At 45.8% G+C, this 20,371-nt stretch overlaps 1 protein-coding gene across 1 annotated transcript in view; it reads right to left on the bottom strand.

Annotated features, from left to right (window-relative positions):
• The window catches only part of LOC139259799 (secretory phospholipase A2 receptor-like), a gene marked incomplete at its 5' end in the record, with an annotated part of 55,127 nt that extends 34,975 nt beyond the window's left edge, over window positions 1–20,152 (bottom strand). Inside the window, 4 exons of the mRNA XM_070875561.1 lie at window positions 949–1,099; window positions 4,659–4,819; window positions 19,396–19,513; window positions 19,976–20,152. Of these exons, the coding sequence (XP_070731662.1) occupies window positions 949–1,099; window positions 4,659–4,819; window positions 19,396–19,513; window positions 19,976–20,152 (607 nt within the window). The remainder of the gene's footprint in view (window positions 1–948; window positions 1,100–4,658; window positions 4,820–19,395; window positions 19,514–19,975) is intronic.
• Between the last annotated feature and the right edge of the window lie 219 nt (window positions 20,153–20,371).

The following is a 20,371-nucleotide window of genomic DNA, read 5'->3' as shown; positions in this document are numbered from 1 at the left end:
AATTCAAAATATTATTAGTAGTACAGGTTGAACCTCTCTTTCCCCACCCCCACCGACTTGAATACCTACCCTCAAGGCCACTTAGGCAATCAGTGCCTTCAGAATCGGACCGAGGAAGGAGTCTCCGTATTCAGGAGAGCAGAGAATAATGGTGAGTACGAAACAAAATGTATCTGCACATGCGCCACCCAGCGGCCGGGAATGGTGCCGAATAAAAGAGTCCTGGATAAGAGAGGTTCAACCTATAGCTCCTTTAGCCCCAAGTAATAGGACTATATTTCCAGATCATTCCTTTATTTTCTTGTTGAATTTCAGCACACATAAAAATATATTAATTTGGTACCACTTATTTTCAATCTGGTTTGTAATTCCAATGTGGAATAGTTTAAATTTAAAACACATACCGTAAATAGCGATGAAATTTAGCCATATTAAGAGCGAGCTGTAGGAACATCTATAAACCGCAAAACATAGATTTCACAGTTTCTTCCAGAATAGGTTCATTTTACACATACATTAAACAAAGAATAATTTTAATCTTTATGTCCCAGCATCATCATCATCATCAGCATCATAGGCGGTCCCTCGAATGAGGATGACTTGCTTCCACATGAGTTCACAGATGTTTCAATGAAGGACCCGATATTCCAGTCCTGAACTCCAGTTGAGGGGGTGGAAGATGCCTGTGCGTGGAATTTTTTAACATGTGGTGACCATTGCATATCAGCCACCACAATGTCCCAGCATTAGGCAACCTTTAACACAAATCTCCATGGGCATGACAATAGCTCATCGCAGCTATGGCTGCATGTTTAATATGATCTCTGTTGGGATTTCAATTTCCAAGTACAGAAATAAGGGATCACTGCTACTGGATGCCTCAAGGGTAATGTAGCACTTATTTATTAATTAAAATCTAATTAAGACAATTTCTCTAAAGGACTTCACCTGGGTATTTTTGACAAACAAAGCCATAATTGTTTGTATTACAAGTTCTCGTGTACCATCTTCCAGTGGAATGATGAGCGTGACTATTGGACAATAAAGCACACCTTTTTGACTCCTCTTGTAAGATAGGGCTATTAAGGTGTTCTGAAGTCTGCAAAAATAGAAGTTTACAAATGTTAGGTTATAATTAGTTACATTTCAGACGCATTTTATTTAAACATACTTCAGGAAATATTCAAGGATAAAGCAATGCAATTACCTTATCCTTAGGTATACCTAAGAACCAAAAACCTTAGCAAGCATTGACTGCTCTTGCAGTTTGGATAGTGGAGGTCAAAAATCCTCAGCCTTCGTCCACTGGCAAAATAGGTGTGGAGTGGGCGCTAGTGACCTCTGCTCCTCAACCTAGGGAATATCCTGGGTCAGGTGGGGTCAGTTGGTTTGCACATGTTGAATGGGCACTTTTGCCGATATGGATGCCTGCGATAGGAATAGAGGACAGGAAAAGCAGCCCTGGTAGGCTGGTTTTCATGCAACCTCAAAAAAAAAGATAATTGTTGTCCAGTTTACCCTGTTTACAAGGAGGCTGGTAGTACTCATACTGCTGGCATTCTTATGGCAGGTCCAGACCAGGACTCAGGACTCGCACCTGAACCACCCTCCCAAGTGACCCCATTTCCACTACTGTATGCTGGCTTCATCCCAGTTTCTGGGTTATTGGACTATAGTGGGGCTCGGGCCAAGGGAATTCTATCGGCTCCCCTCCATGGGCTATGTTTCAGGTGGATGGTCATTCAGTCTGTCTCAGGCCCAGTCAGGATTTGGCCTCTGATCACATTCTTGGTGAAGTCCTGTTGTTTCCGAACCCCGCCAGAAATTGTGCCTGTGCCAGGGCTATGCATCCAATGTTGGCGCAGCGGATTTTTGTCCCTGTTGCCTTTGTGCCATTTTTAAGATCTGACACTGAAAATGTCCTCAAATTTTTTGATCTCCCCCTCCCCCACCCAGTGTTTGCTGCTATTTATGAATTGGTAAGGGGTTGGGGGGGGGGGTGTAATAACGAGTAACTAAGAGCTAGGAATTGAGATGAGGCATTTCAGTATTATGAAATGGTGGCCAGCCTTCATAATAGCAAGTTATCAACCCTGATTCAGAAGCATGTCATTAGGTGGCAAGCTTTGCATTTCAAGAAAGGAGATTTTACCATTAAAAAAATTGACTTTTTCTTTTGCATGAATACTTGAGGATAAATCCATGCAAAACACATATTTGTCAACAACATACCTGCAGTAAAGACATTCTAAATCTTGAATATGGCAACAAAATAGAATAACTTGTTTTATGAATAAACTAAGGAAAATTAAGTTGAAAGATTTTCTCAACACATATTTCAGAAATATCATTAAACATATGTTTTCTAATTTGAAATTGTTAATTGCTTATATTTCTACTAATAACAACTTAGGGCTGGAGTCTTACAGCATGTCTGTCTGGTGAAATGTAGACATAAATCTGCTGCTGCAATTACCCGTTTCATTTACTTGAGAAGATTGCAATCTATAATGAGCAACGAGATATTGTGAACAAATCAAATGACTAAAAGTACTAAATGCAGCCAGAGCACAAATAAAATATTCCCAATTGGGAAAAGAATGAACACTTCATGGTAAAAGATTCATATCCTCAATAATTCAAAAGTAAATTAACTAAATCTGAATCAGTATAATTTACATACTCTGTACATTGACAGGTAAGAAAATGATGCATTCAAACCTTAAACAGCAGCTTCTGCATATTTTTAATCGCACATTAGTAAAGCCGTAGTTCAGTTTATGATACCCTGTACCACTATTGCTATTGAAAGAAAGAAATTACTGGAAGGGTCTTGACTGATACACTCTTGATGATAAAATCACTATTAATGTGTAGTCAAAATTGTTGCACTACAACCACATAACTGTACATAGTTGGATGTTGTAATCACAAGTATGCATGTACCTTGCTCAGTAATGTACAATTATATATTTAAATAAATATCAGATGATAAATATATGTATATAAATATATCTGCCTCTCCACCTCCCTCTTCACCGTTAAGGCCCTCCTTAAAATCCACTTCTCCAACCAAGCTTTTGGACAAGAGGATTCCCTGCTCTTCTGTGAACAGTGTCATGGGATCTTTTATGACCACCAAAATGGAACCTTTGTTTAAGCGAGAAGAACCAATGTGAAGACTATAATCAGTTCCCTAATTATCTGCTCCTTCTCGATGCTCTAGCAATAGCAAGAGTAAATGAGGTGGTGACTGATGAGTTTCTTGGAATGAGGTGGGAGGTCTCCCAGGAGGGATCTTCCATTCTACCTTTGTATTCAGACAAGCCTAGTATGGATTGCTGATGCTAAATGAAAGTATAATAAAAGCTACCTGGGAAGTAGCAGTGATTTATTTCATATGGTAGAGTAGAACCTCTTTTTTTATGGATAGGAGTCACATGGGTGCCATCAATTACTCTCTCTATTTTAGTCTGGTGGAATTGGGCAGCCCTATTTTGCTACATTTGGTTTCAAGGGAAAGGATAAAAGTGTTAGCTCTCCTGAATAAATCTTTGATGTGCATATATACACCAAATTGACTAATACTCCAAATGTGTCCTGTGCCAGCCTAACTCAAAGTACTAAAGCCAAGTGTAGAAACCCCTACCACCACCCCTGCTAAGATCATCTAGCACCATAGCCAAACGATCGAATCATGAAGCTTTCTGGTCTGTACTGCTCAGTCGAGCATTTGGGGAGTCTTATTTCCAGACATTTAATAAATACTATAGTTCTGTACATCCCATGGACCATACAAATTGCTGCCACAAATTGGCAGGCATAATGGGGCATTTTTATATTTCCTTTGTACCCGGGGAAAAGTCATTAATAAAGGGCGGCGACCAATGTTCCCCCAAATAATTGGGGGGACGTGCGGTCCCTTTAACTGGCTGCACGGCCCATTCAAAATTTCACGCATGCACGAAATCTCCCATTAAGAAGCTGGCAAGCGGCCTGTGTGGGACCTCGAGACAGCTGCACTGCCATGCAGTTTAGTGCAAACGTTGGTGGAGACCCATGATGCTCGTCTTCAACCTCTTTATTTTGCCCAGGAATTTCCTGGGGATCTCTCAGGGGAGAGTGGAAGTAAATGGAAGTCTGGGGCTGGTATGCAAATAGGGTGGGAAGCCTCGACAGGGCCTTACATTTTCCTGCGGATGCAATGGTAGACACCATGAAGAACTATTCCCAGAAGTTAGAACTTGCACCTGACTACCTCGAATTGGAGGATCTGGGGAGACAGGTAGCAAGGCCATGTAGCCTGAAGAAAGGTAAATGGAATCTTTATTTTCTGGTCCCAACATCTTTGGGTTGGGGGCATTCTGGCTGCTGCTTCTGGACAACAACCAGAAAGCCCTGCAATCAGCCGGCATTACTGTGCAGCAGAATCCTCAGGCCTGGGGAATATTGAGCCAATGTTAGTGACCTGAAGTCATATCAGGCACAGTGCACTTGATCTGGGCGCAGAGCGAGTAGGAACATCGGAAACTATATCCATTTGAGCCTACTAAGTCACATGCATTGCATTTGTTTGTTGAAAATGATAAACTCTATACAAAGCTTATTAATAGTACATTTTGATGTAGCAGATGCAAAAAATAAACAAACAAACTCACAGGATCATTTTTATAAGGATCTGCAACGTCTCGTGATGGCTCATTTGGTAACCAGTTTGTATACTTCACAGGCTTCCCATTCACCCAACGTTCAAAATTATCACTGTGCAAACCTATCCAAACGCTGGTTGATCTATCCAGGAGCTGGATTGTTAAAAATGCTGTGAATTTAAAAATTGGAAATAGAATTGATTCAATCTTTGATGGTCTAGTTAATAATTGTTACTGACAGATGTATTTGTATGGGAAAAGAAATCAAGTGCTTGAAACAGTTAATGTACATCATTGATCTGTTAAGCAACAGCATAATCTAATCTGGAAGCCTGAGCAATGAGTCCATTTGTTAAGCACCATGAGGTCAATTTTATTTCTCCCTGCGTGATGGGAACCAGGCCGGGGTGGGGTGGGGTTAAAATAAAGCATTTTGCTGTATCACCCCAATCCTGCTGGAATCCTGCTACCCACCCCTTTAACTCCTAATTGCAGCTAGGTGGCTGAAGCACCTGACAGAAGCCGGCAGGAGCACCATACATTTAAGCAAATAGGGTAGCATTACGTCAAATGGCCTCTGCCAAGTTTCCTTGGAAAGCAGTGATAGAATCGGTCCAAGTCAGCATGGATTTATGAAGGGGAAATCATGCTTGACAAATCTTCTGGAATATTTTGAGGGTGTAATTAGTAGAGTGGACAAGGGAAAACCAGTGGATGTGGTGTATTTGGACTTTCAAAAGGCTTTTGACAAGGTCCCACACAAGAGATTGTTGTGCACAATCAAAGCACATGGTATTGGGGGTAATATACTGACGTGGATAGAGAACTGGTTGGCAGACAGGAAGCAGAATGTCGGGATAAACGGGTCCTTTTCAGAATGGCAGGCAGTGACTAGTGGAGTGCCGCAAGGCTCAGTGCTGGGACCCCAGCTCTTTACAATGATTTGGATATCAATGATTTGGATGAAGGAATTGAGTGTAATATCTCCAAGTTTGCAGATGACACTAAACTGGGTGGCGGTGTGAGCTGTGAGGGGGATGCTCAGAGGCTGCAGGGTGACTTAGACAGGTTAGGTGAGTGGGCAAATGCATGGCAGATGCAGTATAATGTGGATAAATGTGAGGTTATCCACTTTGGGGGCAAAAACGCAAAGATAGAATATTATCTGAATGGTGGTAGATTAGGAAAAGGGGAGGTGCAACGAGACCTGGGTGTCATGGTTCATCAGTCATTGAAAGTTGGCATACAGGTACAGCAGGCGGTAAAGAAGGCAAATGGTATGTTGGCCTTCATAGCGAGAGGATTTGAATATAGGAGCAGGGAGGTCTTACTGCAGTGGTACAAGACCTTGGTGAGGCCTCATCTGGAATATTGTGTTCAGTTTTGTTCCCCTAATCTGAGGAAGGACGTTCTTGCTATTGAGGGAGTGCAGCGAAGGTTCACCAGACTGATATCCGGGATGGCTGGACTGACATATGACGAGAGGCTGGATCAACTGGGCCTTTAGATATTGGAGTTTAGAAGAATGAGAGGCGATCGCATTGAAACATACAAGATTCTGACAGGACGGGACAGGTTGGTTGCGGGTAGATCATTCCCGATGTTGGGGAAGTCCAGAACCAGGGGACACAGTCTTAGGATTTAGGACTGAGATGAGGAGAAACTTCTTCACTCAGAGTTGTTAACCTGTGGAATTCCCTACCGCAGAGAGTTGTTGATGCCAGTTAATTGGATATATTCAAGAGGGAGTTAGATATGGCCCTTACGGCTAAGGGGATCAAGGGGTATGGAGAGAAAGCAGGAAAGGGGTACTGAGGGAATGAGCAGCCATGATCTTATCGAATGGTAGCGCAGGCTCGAAGGGCCTACTCCTGCACCTATTTTCTATGTTTCCCAGTTCGACTGATGTGTTAGGTATGGAAGAACTCCACAAAACTGAGTACTGTGAGCTAAAACTGATGTGACCTTAGTCTCTTTAATACAACTCCGGAGTGCCTAAGCAGCATGAAAGACAAGCTTTTATACACCCTTGCACGAGGTGTGCAGGTGACCCTTGGGCCTCCAACAGTTGCGCCCTCTGGTGGCAAGTCTTACAAAGTTACAATGATTACATACATAACATCATTCCCCCCACCCCAATATCTTTGATACAAATTATTTACAAGTTGAGACGATCCGGGGCTCTATGCTCCCTGGTTGATCATCTGAGTTCAAACTCTGGCATGGGTGAGTTGGTTGGACCATTGCTGCACTGCGACGCGGCTGGTCTGACAGGACTGTTGGGAATGGTGGGTTCATCCTCTTGATTGACAGTGAGGTCGAGGTTGGGTGTGTTGTGGGTGGATCGATGATGGTGATGGAAACATAGAAGCATAGAAAATAGGTGCAGTAGTAGGGCATTCGGTCCTTCGAGCCTGCACCACCATTCAATAAGATCATGGCTGATCATTCACCTCAGTACCCCTTTCCTGCTTTCTCTCCATAACCCTTGATCCCTTTAGCCATAAGGTCTATATCTAACTCCCTCTTGAATAAATCCAATGAACTGGCATCAACAACTCTCTGCGGTTGGGAAATTCCACAGGTTAACCACTCTCTGAGTGAAGAAGTTTCTCCTCATCTCAGTCCTAAATGGCTTACCCCTTATCCTTAGACTATGTCCCCTGGTTCTGGACTTCCCCAACATCGGGAACATTATTCCTGCATCTAACCTGTTCAGTCCCGTCAGAATTTTATATGTTTCTATGAGATCCCCTCTCATCCTTCTAAACTCCAGTGAATAGAGACCCAGTCGATCCAGTCTCTCCTCATATGTCAGTCCTGCCATCCTGGGAATCAGTCTGGTGAACCTTTGCTGTGCTCCCTCAATAGCAAGAGCGTCCTTCCTCAGATTAGACGACCAAAACTGAACACAATATTCCGGGTGAGGCCTCACTAAAGGCCCTGTACAACTGCAGTAAGACCTCCCTGCTCCTATACTCAAATCCTCTCGCTATGAAGGCCAACATACCATTTGCCTTCTTCACCGCCTACTGTACCTGCATGCCAACTTTCAATGACTGATGTACCATGACACCCAGGTCTCATTGCACCTCCCCTTTTTCTAATCTGTCACCATTCAGATAATATTCTACCACCAAAGTGGATAACCTCACACTTATCCACATTAAACTGCATCTGCCATGCATTTTCCCACTCATCTAACCTGTCCAAGTCACCCTGCAGCCTCTTAGCGTCCTAGCACAGCTCACACTGCCACCCAGCTTAGTGTTATCTGAAAACTTGGAGATATTAATTCCTTCATCTATATCATTAATGTATATTGTAAATAACTGGGGTCCCAGCACTGAGCCCTGCGGCACCCCACTAGTCACTGCCTGCCATTCTGAAAAGGACCCGTTTATCCCGACTCTCTGCTTCCTGTCTGCCAACCAGTTCTCTATCCACGTCAGTACATTACTCCCAATACCATGTACTTTAATTTTGCACACCAATCTCTTGTGATGTCCTCTTCAGATTGTTCCTGGTTGTCGGTGAACTGCACTTTGGTCTGATCCAAATGCTTTCTGCACGTTCGTCCATTCAATAGTTTGACTATAAACACTCTATTCCCCTCCATGGCCAAGACAGTGCCAGCGACCCATTTAAGACCATGACTGTAATTAAGGACCAAACAGGGGATCGTTAACATCAATGTCACGCGATACAGCCACGTGATCGAGGTACATGTTTTGCCGGTGACGCCGGGTTTCCACATGATCATTTAGATCCGGGTGGACTCGGGAGAGCCTGGTTTTGAATGCTCTCTTCATTAACAGTTCTGCAGGGGGAACTACACTGAGTGAGTGGGGTTACGTCCAGTAGCTGAGCAGAACCCGAGATATGTGTGTCTGCAAGGAGCCTTCCTTCATGTGTTTCAAGCTCTGCCCGTTCCGCTTGACCGTTGGATGCGGGCTTAAATGGGGCAGACCTGACATGTTTGATGCCGTTGTGGGTCATAAATTCATTGAATTCCAAGCTGGTGAAACACGGTCCATTGTCACTGACAAGGACGTTGAGCAAGCCATGGGTGGTGAACATAGCCTGGAGGCTTTCAATGAAGGCAGTGGATGTGCTGGATGTCATGATTACGCATTCAATCCATTTAGAGTAAGCGTCCACTACAACGAAAAACATCTTTCCGAGAAAGGGGCCAGCAAAATCTACATGGATCCTGGACCACGGTTTGGAGGGCCATGACCACAGACGCAATGGAGCCTCCTTTGGTCCATTGCTCAACTGTGAGCACGTGTTGCACTGGTGTACGCATGACTAAGTCCGAGGCAATGCCGGGCCACCAAACATACGACCTGGCTATAGCCTTCATCATGACTATACCTGGGTGGGTATTGTGTAGGTCGCGTATAAACGTTTCCCTGCCTTTTTTTGGCAAAACCATGCGATTACCCCATAAGAGACAATCCAACTGGATGGACATTTCATCTTTGCATCGGTGAAATGGCTCAATTTCATCTTGCTTTTCTCCAAGAATGGCCAACCAGCTCCCATTGAGGACGCAACTTTTTACAAGTGATAGCACAGGATCCTGGCTGGTCCAGGTCCGGATCTGGCGAGCAGTGACGGGTGACCCCTCGCTCTCAAAAGCATCCATGACCAGAAGCAAGTTTGCAGGCTGCGCCATTTCCAACCTGGTAGTGGGCAATGGTAGCCGACTGAGGGCATCAGCACAGTTCTCCGTGCCTGGTCTGTGGCAGATAACATAGTCATAGGCGGACAATATTAGTGCCCATCTTTGGATGCGGGACAAAGCATTGGTGTTTATATCTTTGCTTCCTGAAAAAAGTGAAATGAGCGGTTTGTGGTCGGTTTCAAGCTCAAACCGAAGTCCAAATAGGTATTGGTGCATTTTCTTAACCCCAATACACATGCTAACGCCTCTTTCTCGACCATACTGTAGGCTCTTTCAGCCTTAAACAGACTTCTAGACACGTATGCAACCAGTTGAAGTTTGCCCGATACATTGGTTTGCTGTAACACACAGCCGACCCTGTATGAAGATGCAGCACAAGCGAGCACTAATCGTTTACACGGGTCATACAGTACAAGTAACTTATTAGAACAAAGTAGGTTTCTGGCCTTCTCAAAGACTGTCTCTTGAGATTTACCCCAAACCCAGTCATCACCCTTACATAGCAACATGTGCAACGATTCCAGCAAAGTGCTTAACCCGGGTAGAAAGTTACCAAAATAGTTGAGTCCCAGGAACGAACACAGCTCCATCACATTCTGTGGTCTGGGTGCATTCTTGATGGCCTCTGTCTTTGAGTCCGTGGGTCTGATGCCGTCTGCCGCAATCTTTCTCCCTAAAAATTCGACCTCTGCGGCCAGGAAAACACACTTGGAGCATTTCAGCCCGAGTCCCACTCTGTCTAGTCGATTTAGAACCTCTTCCAGGTTGTGCAAGTGTTCGGTGGTGTCACGATCGGTGATCAGGATATCATCTTGAAACACAATGGTGCGCAGAACCGATTTCAGCAGACTCTCCATGTTCCTCTGGAAGATGGCAGCAGCTGAGGAAATCCCAAAAGGGCACCTGTGGTATATAAAAACAGTCCTTTGTGCATGTTGATGCACGTCAATCTTTTCGAAGATTCAGCCAGCTCCTGTTTTATGTAGGTGGAGGTTAGGTCCAACTTGGTGAACGACTCCCACCCCCAACACCCCCCTCCCCCCCCCCCCCGCTAACATTGAAAACAGGTCATCCGCCTTGGGTAGCAGGTACTAGTCTTCTAACGAGACTCGGTTGATCATTACCTTGTAGTCTCCGCAGATTCTGACTGTGCCATTGCTTTTCAACACCGGAACAATCGGACTGGCCCACTCGTTGAACTCGACTGGCGATATGATTCTCTCTCCTTGAAGTCTGTCCAGTTCGATCTCAACTTTCTCCCTCATCATATATGGAACCGCTTGAGTCTTGTGATGAACGGGCCTTGCATCGGGGACTAGATGGATCTGCACCTTGGCACCTGTGAAGTTGCCAATGCCTGGTTCAAATAGCGACGGGAACTTGCTCAGCACTTGGACGCACGAGGTGTCATCCACTGAAGACAGTGCTTTGATGTCGTCCCAGTTCCATCGAATCTTTCCCAGCCAGCTTCTGCCGAATAGCGTTGGGCCATCGCCTGGTACAATCCACAGTGATAAATCATGCACAGCTCCATCGTATGATACCTTAACTGCCGCACTGCCAATGACTGGTATGAGCTCTTTGGTGTAGGTGCGCAGCTTTGTCTGAATTGGGCTCAGTTTGGGCCTTTGTGCCTTGTTGCCCCATAGTTTCTCAAAAGCCTTCTGGCTCATAATTGACTGACTCACCCCCGTGTCCAACTCCATTGGTACCGGAATACCGTTCAATTTGACTTTCAGCATAATAGGAGGGCTCTTGGTGGTGAAGGTATGTACTCCATACACTTCTTCCTCGGGTTGAGTTGCCCCTCTGGTTTGTTCTGCACCGGATCAATCATCCTCTGCCAACTCTGCCATGTGGTGAGTCACAGCACTTTTGCACATTCGCTGGAGGTGCCCCATTGTTTCGCAGCCTTTGCACATGAAGTGCTTGAATCGACATTGTTGGGCTCGATGACTACCCCCGCAGCGCCAACATGATGCTAATGGATTTGCATTCACGCCCGATGGCGGACTCTGAGTCATCCGTCATCCTAGGTCTTGCAGCTGCAGACGTATAGGTCCTGCCAAATGCAGTTTTGCCTGCTAGCTGTTGTGTTCCGAACATAGATGAGGCTGCACACAGGGAGGTTAAACTAACAGTGACCTCAGGCTTTATTAAGACACTCCAGAGTCAGGAACAGGCCTAAGGGGCTGGCTTACATACAGTGCGCCCAAGGGATGCTGGGATCCCTTGGGACTTCAGGGGATGAGCTTCCTGGTGGTGGAACATGGGAGTGCATACTTTACAGATACACAACATCACTCCCCGCCAAAGTCAAAGTGAAAACTATTTACAAGGTGAGGCGGTCGGGTTTTTTCCTTTCCCTGGTGGACCGCTTCGGTACAAATGTCTGTTCTGGTGTGTTGGCTGTGCCCTCGCTGTGATGGCGTGTTGTTGGCCTTGCAGGGCTGCTGGGTGAGCCTGGCCTTGCTGGGCTGTTGGTCGTGATGGGTTCGATTTCCTGGTCCGGCGTGGTGTCGTTGATCCTTTGGGTGTGTGCAGTGGGCTCGAAAAAGGTGGTGTCTGCTGTGGGTTGTTCAGGGCAGTCTGTGAACCGCAGCCTCGTTCGGTCCAGTTGCTTTCTGCAAATGTGTCCATTGTCTAGTTTGACTACAAACACCCTATTCCCTTCTTAAGCTATCACCGTGCCTGCGATCCACTTGGGACCATGTCCATAGTTTAGCACATACACAGGGTCATTCAGATCAATTTCCTGTGACACAGTGGCGCGATCATCGTTTACATTTTGTTGCTGCCGCCTGCTTTCTACCTGATCATGCAGGTTGGGGTGAACCAGCGAGAGTCTGGTTTTAAGTGTCCTTTTCATGAGTAGCTCAGCCGGGGGCACCCCTGTGAGCGGGTGGGGTCTCGTGTGGTAACTGAGCAGTACTCGGGACAGGCGGGTTTGGAGTCAGCCTTCTGTGAGTCGTTTAAGGCTCTGTTTGATGGTTTGTACTGCCCGCTCTGCCTGCCCATTGGAGGCTGGTTTAAACGGGGCCGAGGTGACATGTTTGATCCCATTGCAGGTCATGAATTCTTTAAATTCGGCACGAGTGAAACATGGCCCTCAAGCTTTCAATGGTGGTGGTGCTTCCCGACATTAAACATAGAAACATTGAAAATAGGTGCAGGAGTAGACCATTCGGCCCTTCGAGCCTGCACCGCCATTCAATAAGATCATGGCTGATCATTCCCTCAGTACCCCTTTCCTGCTTTCTCTCCATACCCATTGATCTCTTTAGCCGTAAGGGCCATATCTAACTCCCTCTAGAATATATCCAATGAACCGGCATCAACAACTCTCTGCGGCAGGGAATTCCACAAGTTAACTACTCTCTGAGTGAAGAAGTTTCTCCTCATCTCAGTCCTTATCCTAAGACTATGTCCCCTGGTTCTGGACTTCCCCAACATCGGGAACATTCTTCCCGCATCTAGTGGGGTACCGCAAGGTTCTGTGCTGGGGCCCTAGCTGTTTACATTGTACATTAATGATTTAGACGAGGAGATTAAATGTAGTATCTCCAAATATGCGGATGACACTAAGTTGGGTGGCAGTGTGAGCTGCGAGGAGGATGCTATGAGGCTGCAGAGTGACTTGGATAGGTTAGGTGAGTGGGCAAATGCATGGCAAATGAAGCATAATGTGGATAAATGTGAGGTTATCCACTTTGGTGATAAAAACAGAGAAACAGACTATTATCTGAATGGTGACAGATTAGGAAAAGGGGAGGTGCAATGAGACCTGGGTGTCATGGTACATCAGTCATTGAAAGTTGGCATGCAGGTACAGCAGGCGGTTAAGAAAGCAAATGGCATGTTGGCCTTCATAGCGAGGGGATTTGAGTACAGGGGCAGGGAGGTGTTACTACAGTTGGACAGGGCCTTGATGAGGCCACACCTGGAGTATTGTGTACAGTTTTGGTCTCCTAACCTGAGGAAGGACATTCTTGCTATTGAGGGAGTGCAGCGAAGGTTCACCAAACTGATTCCCGGGATAGCGGGACTGACATATCAAGAAAGACTGGATCAACTGGGCTTGTATTCACTGGCGTTCAGAAGAATGAGAGGGGATCTCATAGCAATGTTTAAAATTCTGACGGGTTTAGACAGGTTAGATGCAGGAAGAATGTTCCCAATGTTGGGAAGTCCAGAACCAAGGGTCACAGTCCAAGGATAAGAGGTAAGCCATTTAGGACCGAGATGAGGAGAAACTTCTTTACCCAGTGAGTGGTGAACCTGTGGAATTCTCTACCACTGAAAGTTATTGAGGCCAATTCACGAAATATATTCAAAAAGGAGTTAGATGTAATCCTTACTACTCGGGGGATCAAGGGGTATGGTGAGAAAGCAGGAATGTGGTACTGAAGTTGCATGTTCAGCCATGAACTCATTGAATGGCGGTGCAGGCTTGAAGGGCCGAATGGCCTACTCCTGCACCTATTTTCTATGTTTCTAACCTGTCCAGTCCCGTCAGAATCTTATACGTTTCGATGAGATCCCCTCTCATCCTTCTAAACTCCAGTGAATAAAGACCATGTGGATCCAATCTCTCCTCATATGTCAGTCCAGCCATCCCTGAAATCAGTCTGGTGAACCTTTGCTGCACTCCCTCAATAGCAAGAATGTCCTTCCTCAGTTTAGGAGACCAAAACTGAACACAATATTCCAGGTGAGGCCTCACTTAGGCCCTGTACAACTGCAGCAAGACCTCCCTGCTCCTATATTCACATCCCCTAGCTATGAAGGACAACATACCATTTGCCTTCTTCAGCGTCTGCTGTATCTGCATGCCAACCTTCAATGACTGATGAATCATGACACCCAGGTCTCGTTGCACCTCCCCTTTTCTTAATCTGCCGCCATTCAGATAATATTCTGCCTTCATGTTTTTGCCCCAGAATGGATAACCTCACATTTATCCAAATTATATTGCATCTTCCATGCATTTTCCCACTCACCTAACCTGTCCAAGTCACCCTGCAGCCTCTTAGCGTCCTCCTCACAGCTCACACCGCCATCCAGTTTAGTGTCATCTACAAACTTGGAGATATTACACTCAATTCCTTCATCTAAATCGTTAATGTATATTGTAAAGAGCTGAGGTCCCAGCACTGAGCCCTGCGGCACTCCACTAGTCACTGCCTGCCATTCTGAAAAGGATCCGTTTTTCCCGACTCTCTGCTTCCTGTCTGCCAACCAGTTCTCTATCCATGTCAGTACATTACTCCCAATATCATGCGCTTTGATTTTGCACACGAATCTCTTGTGCAGGACCCTGTCAAAAGCCTTTTGAAAGTCCATATACACCACATCCACTGGTTCTTCCTTGTCCACTCTGCTAGTTACAAAAAATTTCAGAAGATTCGTCAAACATGATTTCCCTTGAATAAATCCATGCTGAGTTGGGCCAATCCTGTCACTGCTTTCCAAATGCGCTGCTATTTCATCCTTAATGATTGATTCCAACATTTTCCCCACTACTGATGTCAGGCTAACCGGTCTGTAATTACCCATTTTCTCTCTGCCTCCTTTTTTAAAAAAGTGGTGTTACATTAGCTACCCTCCAGTCCATAGGAACTGATCCAGGTTTGTAGACTGTTGGAAAATGATCACCAATGCATCCACTATTTCTAGGGCCACTTCCTTAAATACTCTGGGATGCAGACTATCAGGCCCCAGGGATTTATCGTCCTTCAACCTCATCAATTTCCCTTACACAATTTCCTGCCTAATAAGGATATCCTTCAGTTCCTCCTTCTCATTAGACCCACTATCCCCTAGTACATTCGGAAGGTTAGTCGTGTCTTCCTTCGTGAAGACAGAACCGAAAGTCGTTTTGAAAAAGCATCCACCACCACCAGGAACATTTTACTGAGAAACAGGCCCGCATAGTCGACATAGATCCTTGACCATGATCTGGAGGGCCAGGACCACAAACTTAGTGGTGCCTCTCTGGGCGCGTTGCTCAACTGAGCATACACGCGGCATTGCCGTACACAGGACTCTAAGTCAGAGTCGATACCAGGTCACCACACGTAGGATCTGGCTATCGCTTTCATCATTACTATACCCGGGTGTGTGCTGTGGAGATCCGAGATGAACATCTCCCTGCCCTTTTTGGGTAGCACTACGCGGTTACCCCACAACAGGCAGTCTGCCTGAATGGACAGCTTGTCCTTTCGCCGCTGGAACGGCTTGATTAGCTGTTGCATTTCAACGGGGATGCTGACCCAGCTCCCATGCAGTACACAGTTTTTTTTACTCGGGACAGCAGAGGACCTTGGCTGGTCCAAGTCCTAATCTGGTGGGCCGTGACAGGTGATTTATCATTTTCAAACACTTCCATGACCATCAACAAGTCTGCGGGCTGCACCACCATCAACAAGTTTGCAGGCTGCGCCATTTCCACCCCTGTGATGGGCAATGGTAGCCAACTGAGAGCATCTGCACAGTTCTCAGTGCCTGGCCTGTGGCGGATGGTCTAGTTATACGCTGATAGCGCGAGTGCCCACCTTTGTATGCGGGCTGAGGAATTAGTATTTATCCCCTTGTTTTCAGTGAGCAGGGATATGAGGGGCTTGTGATCGGTTTCCAGCTCAAATTTGAGGCCAAACAGGTACTGATGCATTTTCTTTACCCTGAACACACATGCTAATACCTCTTTCTCAATCATGCTGTAGGCCCTCTCCGCCTTCGACAAGCTCCTGGAGGCATAGGCGACAGGTTTCAACTTCCCCGCAACATTAGCTTGTTGTAATACACACCCGACTCCGTATGACGACGCATCACATGCTAGCACAAGTCTTTTACACGGGTTATACAATACAAGCAGCTTGTTGGAGCATAAAATGTTTCTGGCTTTCTCAAAAGCAATTACTTGGTTTCTTCCCCATACCCAGTTCTCACCTTTACGCAATAACACATGTCGGGGCTCTAAGAGGGTGCTTAACCCTGGTAGGAAGTTACCAAAATAGTTGAGGAGTCCCAGGAACGACCACAGCTCCGTAACGTTCTGTAGCCTGGGCACTTTCCTGATAGCCTCTGTCTTGGCGTCTGTAGGCCGAATGCCGTCCGCCGCGATCTTTCTCCCCAAAAACTCCACTTCTGTTGCCATGAAGACGCATTTCGACCTCTTTAGCCGCAGCCCTACGCGATCCAGTCGCTGGAGGACTCCTCCAGGTTTCGTAGGTGCTCGATGGTGTCCCGACCCGTGACCAATATGTCATCCTGAAAAACCACCGTGCGTGGTACCGACTTGAGTAGGTTCTCCATGTTTCTCTGGAAGATCGCTGCAGCCGACCAAATTCCAAACGGGCATCTATTGTAGATGAACAGTTCCTTGTGAGTGTTGATGCAGGTGAGGCCCTTCGAAGACTCCTCCAGCTCCTGCGTCATGTAGGCCGAAGTCAGGTCAAGCTTGGTGAACGTCTTGCCTCCTGCCAGCGTCGCAAATAGGTCCTCAGCCTTAGGTATTGGTCCTGTAGCAAGAAATAATTACTAGTTACGTTATAATCACCGCAAATCCTGACCGTGCCATCACTTTTGAGTACTGGAACAATCGGGCTGGCCCACTCACTGAATTCCACTGGGGAGATGATGCCCTTGCGTTGCAGCCTGTCCAGCTCGATTTCCGCTCTCTCCCTCATCATATGAGGTACCGCTCACGCCTTATGGTGAATGGGTCGTACCTCTGGGACCCAGTGGATCCGCACCTTCGCCCCAGAAAAGTTTCCAATGCCTGGCTCAAAAAGGGAAGGAAATTTGTTATGAATCTGGGTACATGAGGCCTCATCGACATATGATAGCGCTCAGATGTCATCCCAGTTCCAGCGGATTTTGCCCAGCCAGCTCCTTCCAAGCAGTGTGGGGCCATCGCCCGGGACAATCCAGAGTGGCAGTTCTTGCACCGTGCCCTCGTAGGTGACCTTGACCATGGCGCTGCCCAGGACAGTGATGAGCTCTTCAGTGTATGTTCTCAGGTTCGTGTGGATGGGACTCAGGGCTGGTCTGATTGCCTTGCTGCACCACAGTCTCTCAAACATCTTTTTACTCATGATGGATTGGTTAGCGCCAGTGTCCAGTTCCATGGCTACGGGTAAGCCATTCAATTTTACTTTTAGCATTATAGGTGGACATTTCATCGAAAATGTGTGCACCCCGTGTACTTCAGCATCTGCCTCCTCCCTCTGAGGCTCGAAATTGCTTTGATCCACCATGGACTGATCTTCCTCTGTCACGTGGTGGTTAGCAAGTTTTGCAGAGCTTGCAGCTCGTCTGCAAGCTCGTTGGAGGTGCCCCGTTGTTCCACAGCTCTTGCAAACATGCCCTTTGAAGCGGCATGAATAGACTGAATGGAAACCTCCACAATGCCAACAAGGTGTGAATTGCCTTGCATTCATCCTTTGTTGCGGACTCAGGCATCTGGGTCACCTGAGGCCTGCTGGCAGTTGCAGACTCGTGGTTTCTGCCCTGAACATTTCTGCTTGCAAACACAGTTCCAGTTAATTTATGAACATTGCTAGCATTTGTGTGCTGAGAGATTTGTTTGATGTTATCACTGGTGGACATAAACGCCTGTGCTATCGCAATGGCCTTACTGAGAGTCAGTGTCTCTACAGTCAAAAGTTTTCATAGGATGGTCTCGTGGCCAATGCCCAGTACAAAAAAGTCTCTGAGCATCTACTCCAGGTAGCCATCAAACTCACATTGTCCTGCAAGTCCCCTTAGCTCGGCGACGTAGCTCGCCACTTCCTGACCTTCAGATTGCTGGCACGTGTAGAACCGATACCTCACCATCAGCACACTCTCCCTTGGGTTAAGATGCTCCCGAATCAGTGTATACAGCTTCTCATCTGTGGGTTTCACTGGAGCCAGAAGATTATTCATGAGGCTGTTGGTCAGTGCCCCGCAGACCGTGAGGAGGAGCGCTCTCCTTTTTGCAGCTCTTCCTTCTCCATCCAGCTCGTTGGCTACAAAGTACTGGTCTAGCCATTCGACAGAGGCTTCCCAGTCCTCACCCTCTCCAGGATGCCCACAGTTTGCTGCATCTTTGCGTTGGATTCATATACTCGTCGCCAGCTGTTGTGTTCCTAACACAGATGACACTGCGCACAGGGAGGTTAAAATAATAGTGACCTCAGTCTTTATTAAGACACTCCAGAGTGAGGAACAGGCCTAAGGGGCCAGCTTATATACAGCGCTCCCAAGGGATGCTGGGATCCCTTGGGACTTCAGGGGATGCGCTCCCTGGTGGTGGAACATGGGAGTGCAGCTTTACAGATACACAACAGTAGCGATGTTATTTTATGCACAGTACTTTCCAGTGAGCTTCGATGCTGGGAAGATATCTGTCTGGTATTATCGCCCGTGGATATGAATGCCTGGGATATTGTGATGGCCTTGCTCAGGTCTAGGTCGAGACGCTCAACGAAAGCTTCCCAATCATCACCCTCTACAAATTTCTCTAAAATACCAACGGCAGCCATAACCACATGAAAATTTGTAATCTGTTACTCGTTGCCAATTGTTAGGTATGGAAGAACTCCACAAGACTGAGTCCTAAAACTGATGTGACCTTAGTCTCTTTAATACAACTCCAGAGTGCCTCAGCAGCATGGCAGACAACCTTTTATGCTCCCTTGCACGAGGTGTGTAGGTGACCCTTGGGCCTCCAACAGCTGCGCCCTCTGGTGGCAAGTCTTACACATACAATGTTTACATACATAACATGATGGACACAGGAGCTGCCCGTTAGGTCCTAGTTTCCAGCATTGAAAAGTTGTTGGAGCGGGTCTCGGGGGTTTAATGGAAGAGGGCGTAACTTCCTGTTAGAGGCTGTGGAGCCAACCTCCCTGAAATACGGCCAGGATCAGTGGGTCTCACCGTTGCCCCACCCACTGGAAGGCATGGGCCATTGTGTTTATTCCATAGATGCAAGTACATGCAATTATATACGTGATAAAAGATCTTAATATGCAAGATATACATAACATATGATTAGTGATTTTAAATTACCTTGTTCTATTTCATTTTCTATTGTAACAAGTGTTCCTCCGTGTATAGTGCAGAACATTTGAGAAGAATACCAGTGCTTTAGCTGACTCTTGTCCTTTGGGGCATATACCAGGAAACACTGTTACAGAAAAACAAAAGTCATCAGTAAAGTTTCCTTTGTGGTGCAAGTTTTGAGTTACATTTATCGGTAATGATCATTTTGAAAATCTGTCTACTGTGTAATGTGCCTGCAAATTGTCTGTGAACTGCTTTGGAATGTCCTGAGGATGTGAAATGTGCTATATAAATACAAGTCCTTTTTTTCTTATTTTGTCAGTTGCGGATGAAGAGGATAAAGAAAAGAGGATTCCATCTAGCTTAATGTTTGATATGAACATGACACAGAAGTCACAGTATACAATTTTATTTTTCTAATTTTAATATGCAGCTTATTGCCTTTAAAATGACATCACTGACAAATGTTTACTCCACAAGTTAACTGGTGCTACAACCAAAAATATATACTATCGGTTTGTGTCCTTAAAAATGATTAATATGTAAAATATTGCAAAAAAATGTTTTTTTCTTTTTCTAAAATCACCTTATGTTCAAAATACAGCCAACCTTTTGGACACGCCAGGTCTGGAAGGTAACTCTCAACTGTGTGAACCTCTATCAGTGATATATTGTGACGTTTACAGATGAAAGGGAGAGACAGAAAGCACTTGCTATCACCCCAGCGTCCTGTCAGTAAATAAATATGCAAACAAATACAAAATTATCGTACAAGTGGAAGCATTTCAAATGGATTAGGACAATGCTGCAATTTAACGGATAAAAAAACCCAAGAAAGGTATTAAGATGCAGATTTTAATGCGTATTTTATAGTAGATATAAGAACAGTTTCTTAAGTATGCAAAATTAATATACTCAGAATGGTGCTCTCTAGCAACTATTTGATAAACCGATTGCTGTAAGAAGTTGAAAATATAGCTTG

This window comes from Pristiophorus japonicus, chromosome 3 (assembly GCF_044704955.1).
Source record: "Pristiophorus japonicus isolate sPriJap1 chromosome 3, sPriJap1.hap1, whole genome shotgun sequence".
In the NCBI taxonomy this organism is placed as follows: Eukaryota; Metazoa; Chordata; class Chondrichthyes; family Pristiophoridae; genus Pristiophorus; species Pristiophorus japonicus.
Note: the sequence above shows the minus strand (reverse complement) of the source record. Positions and strands in the feature narration are given on the sequence as shown.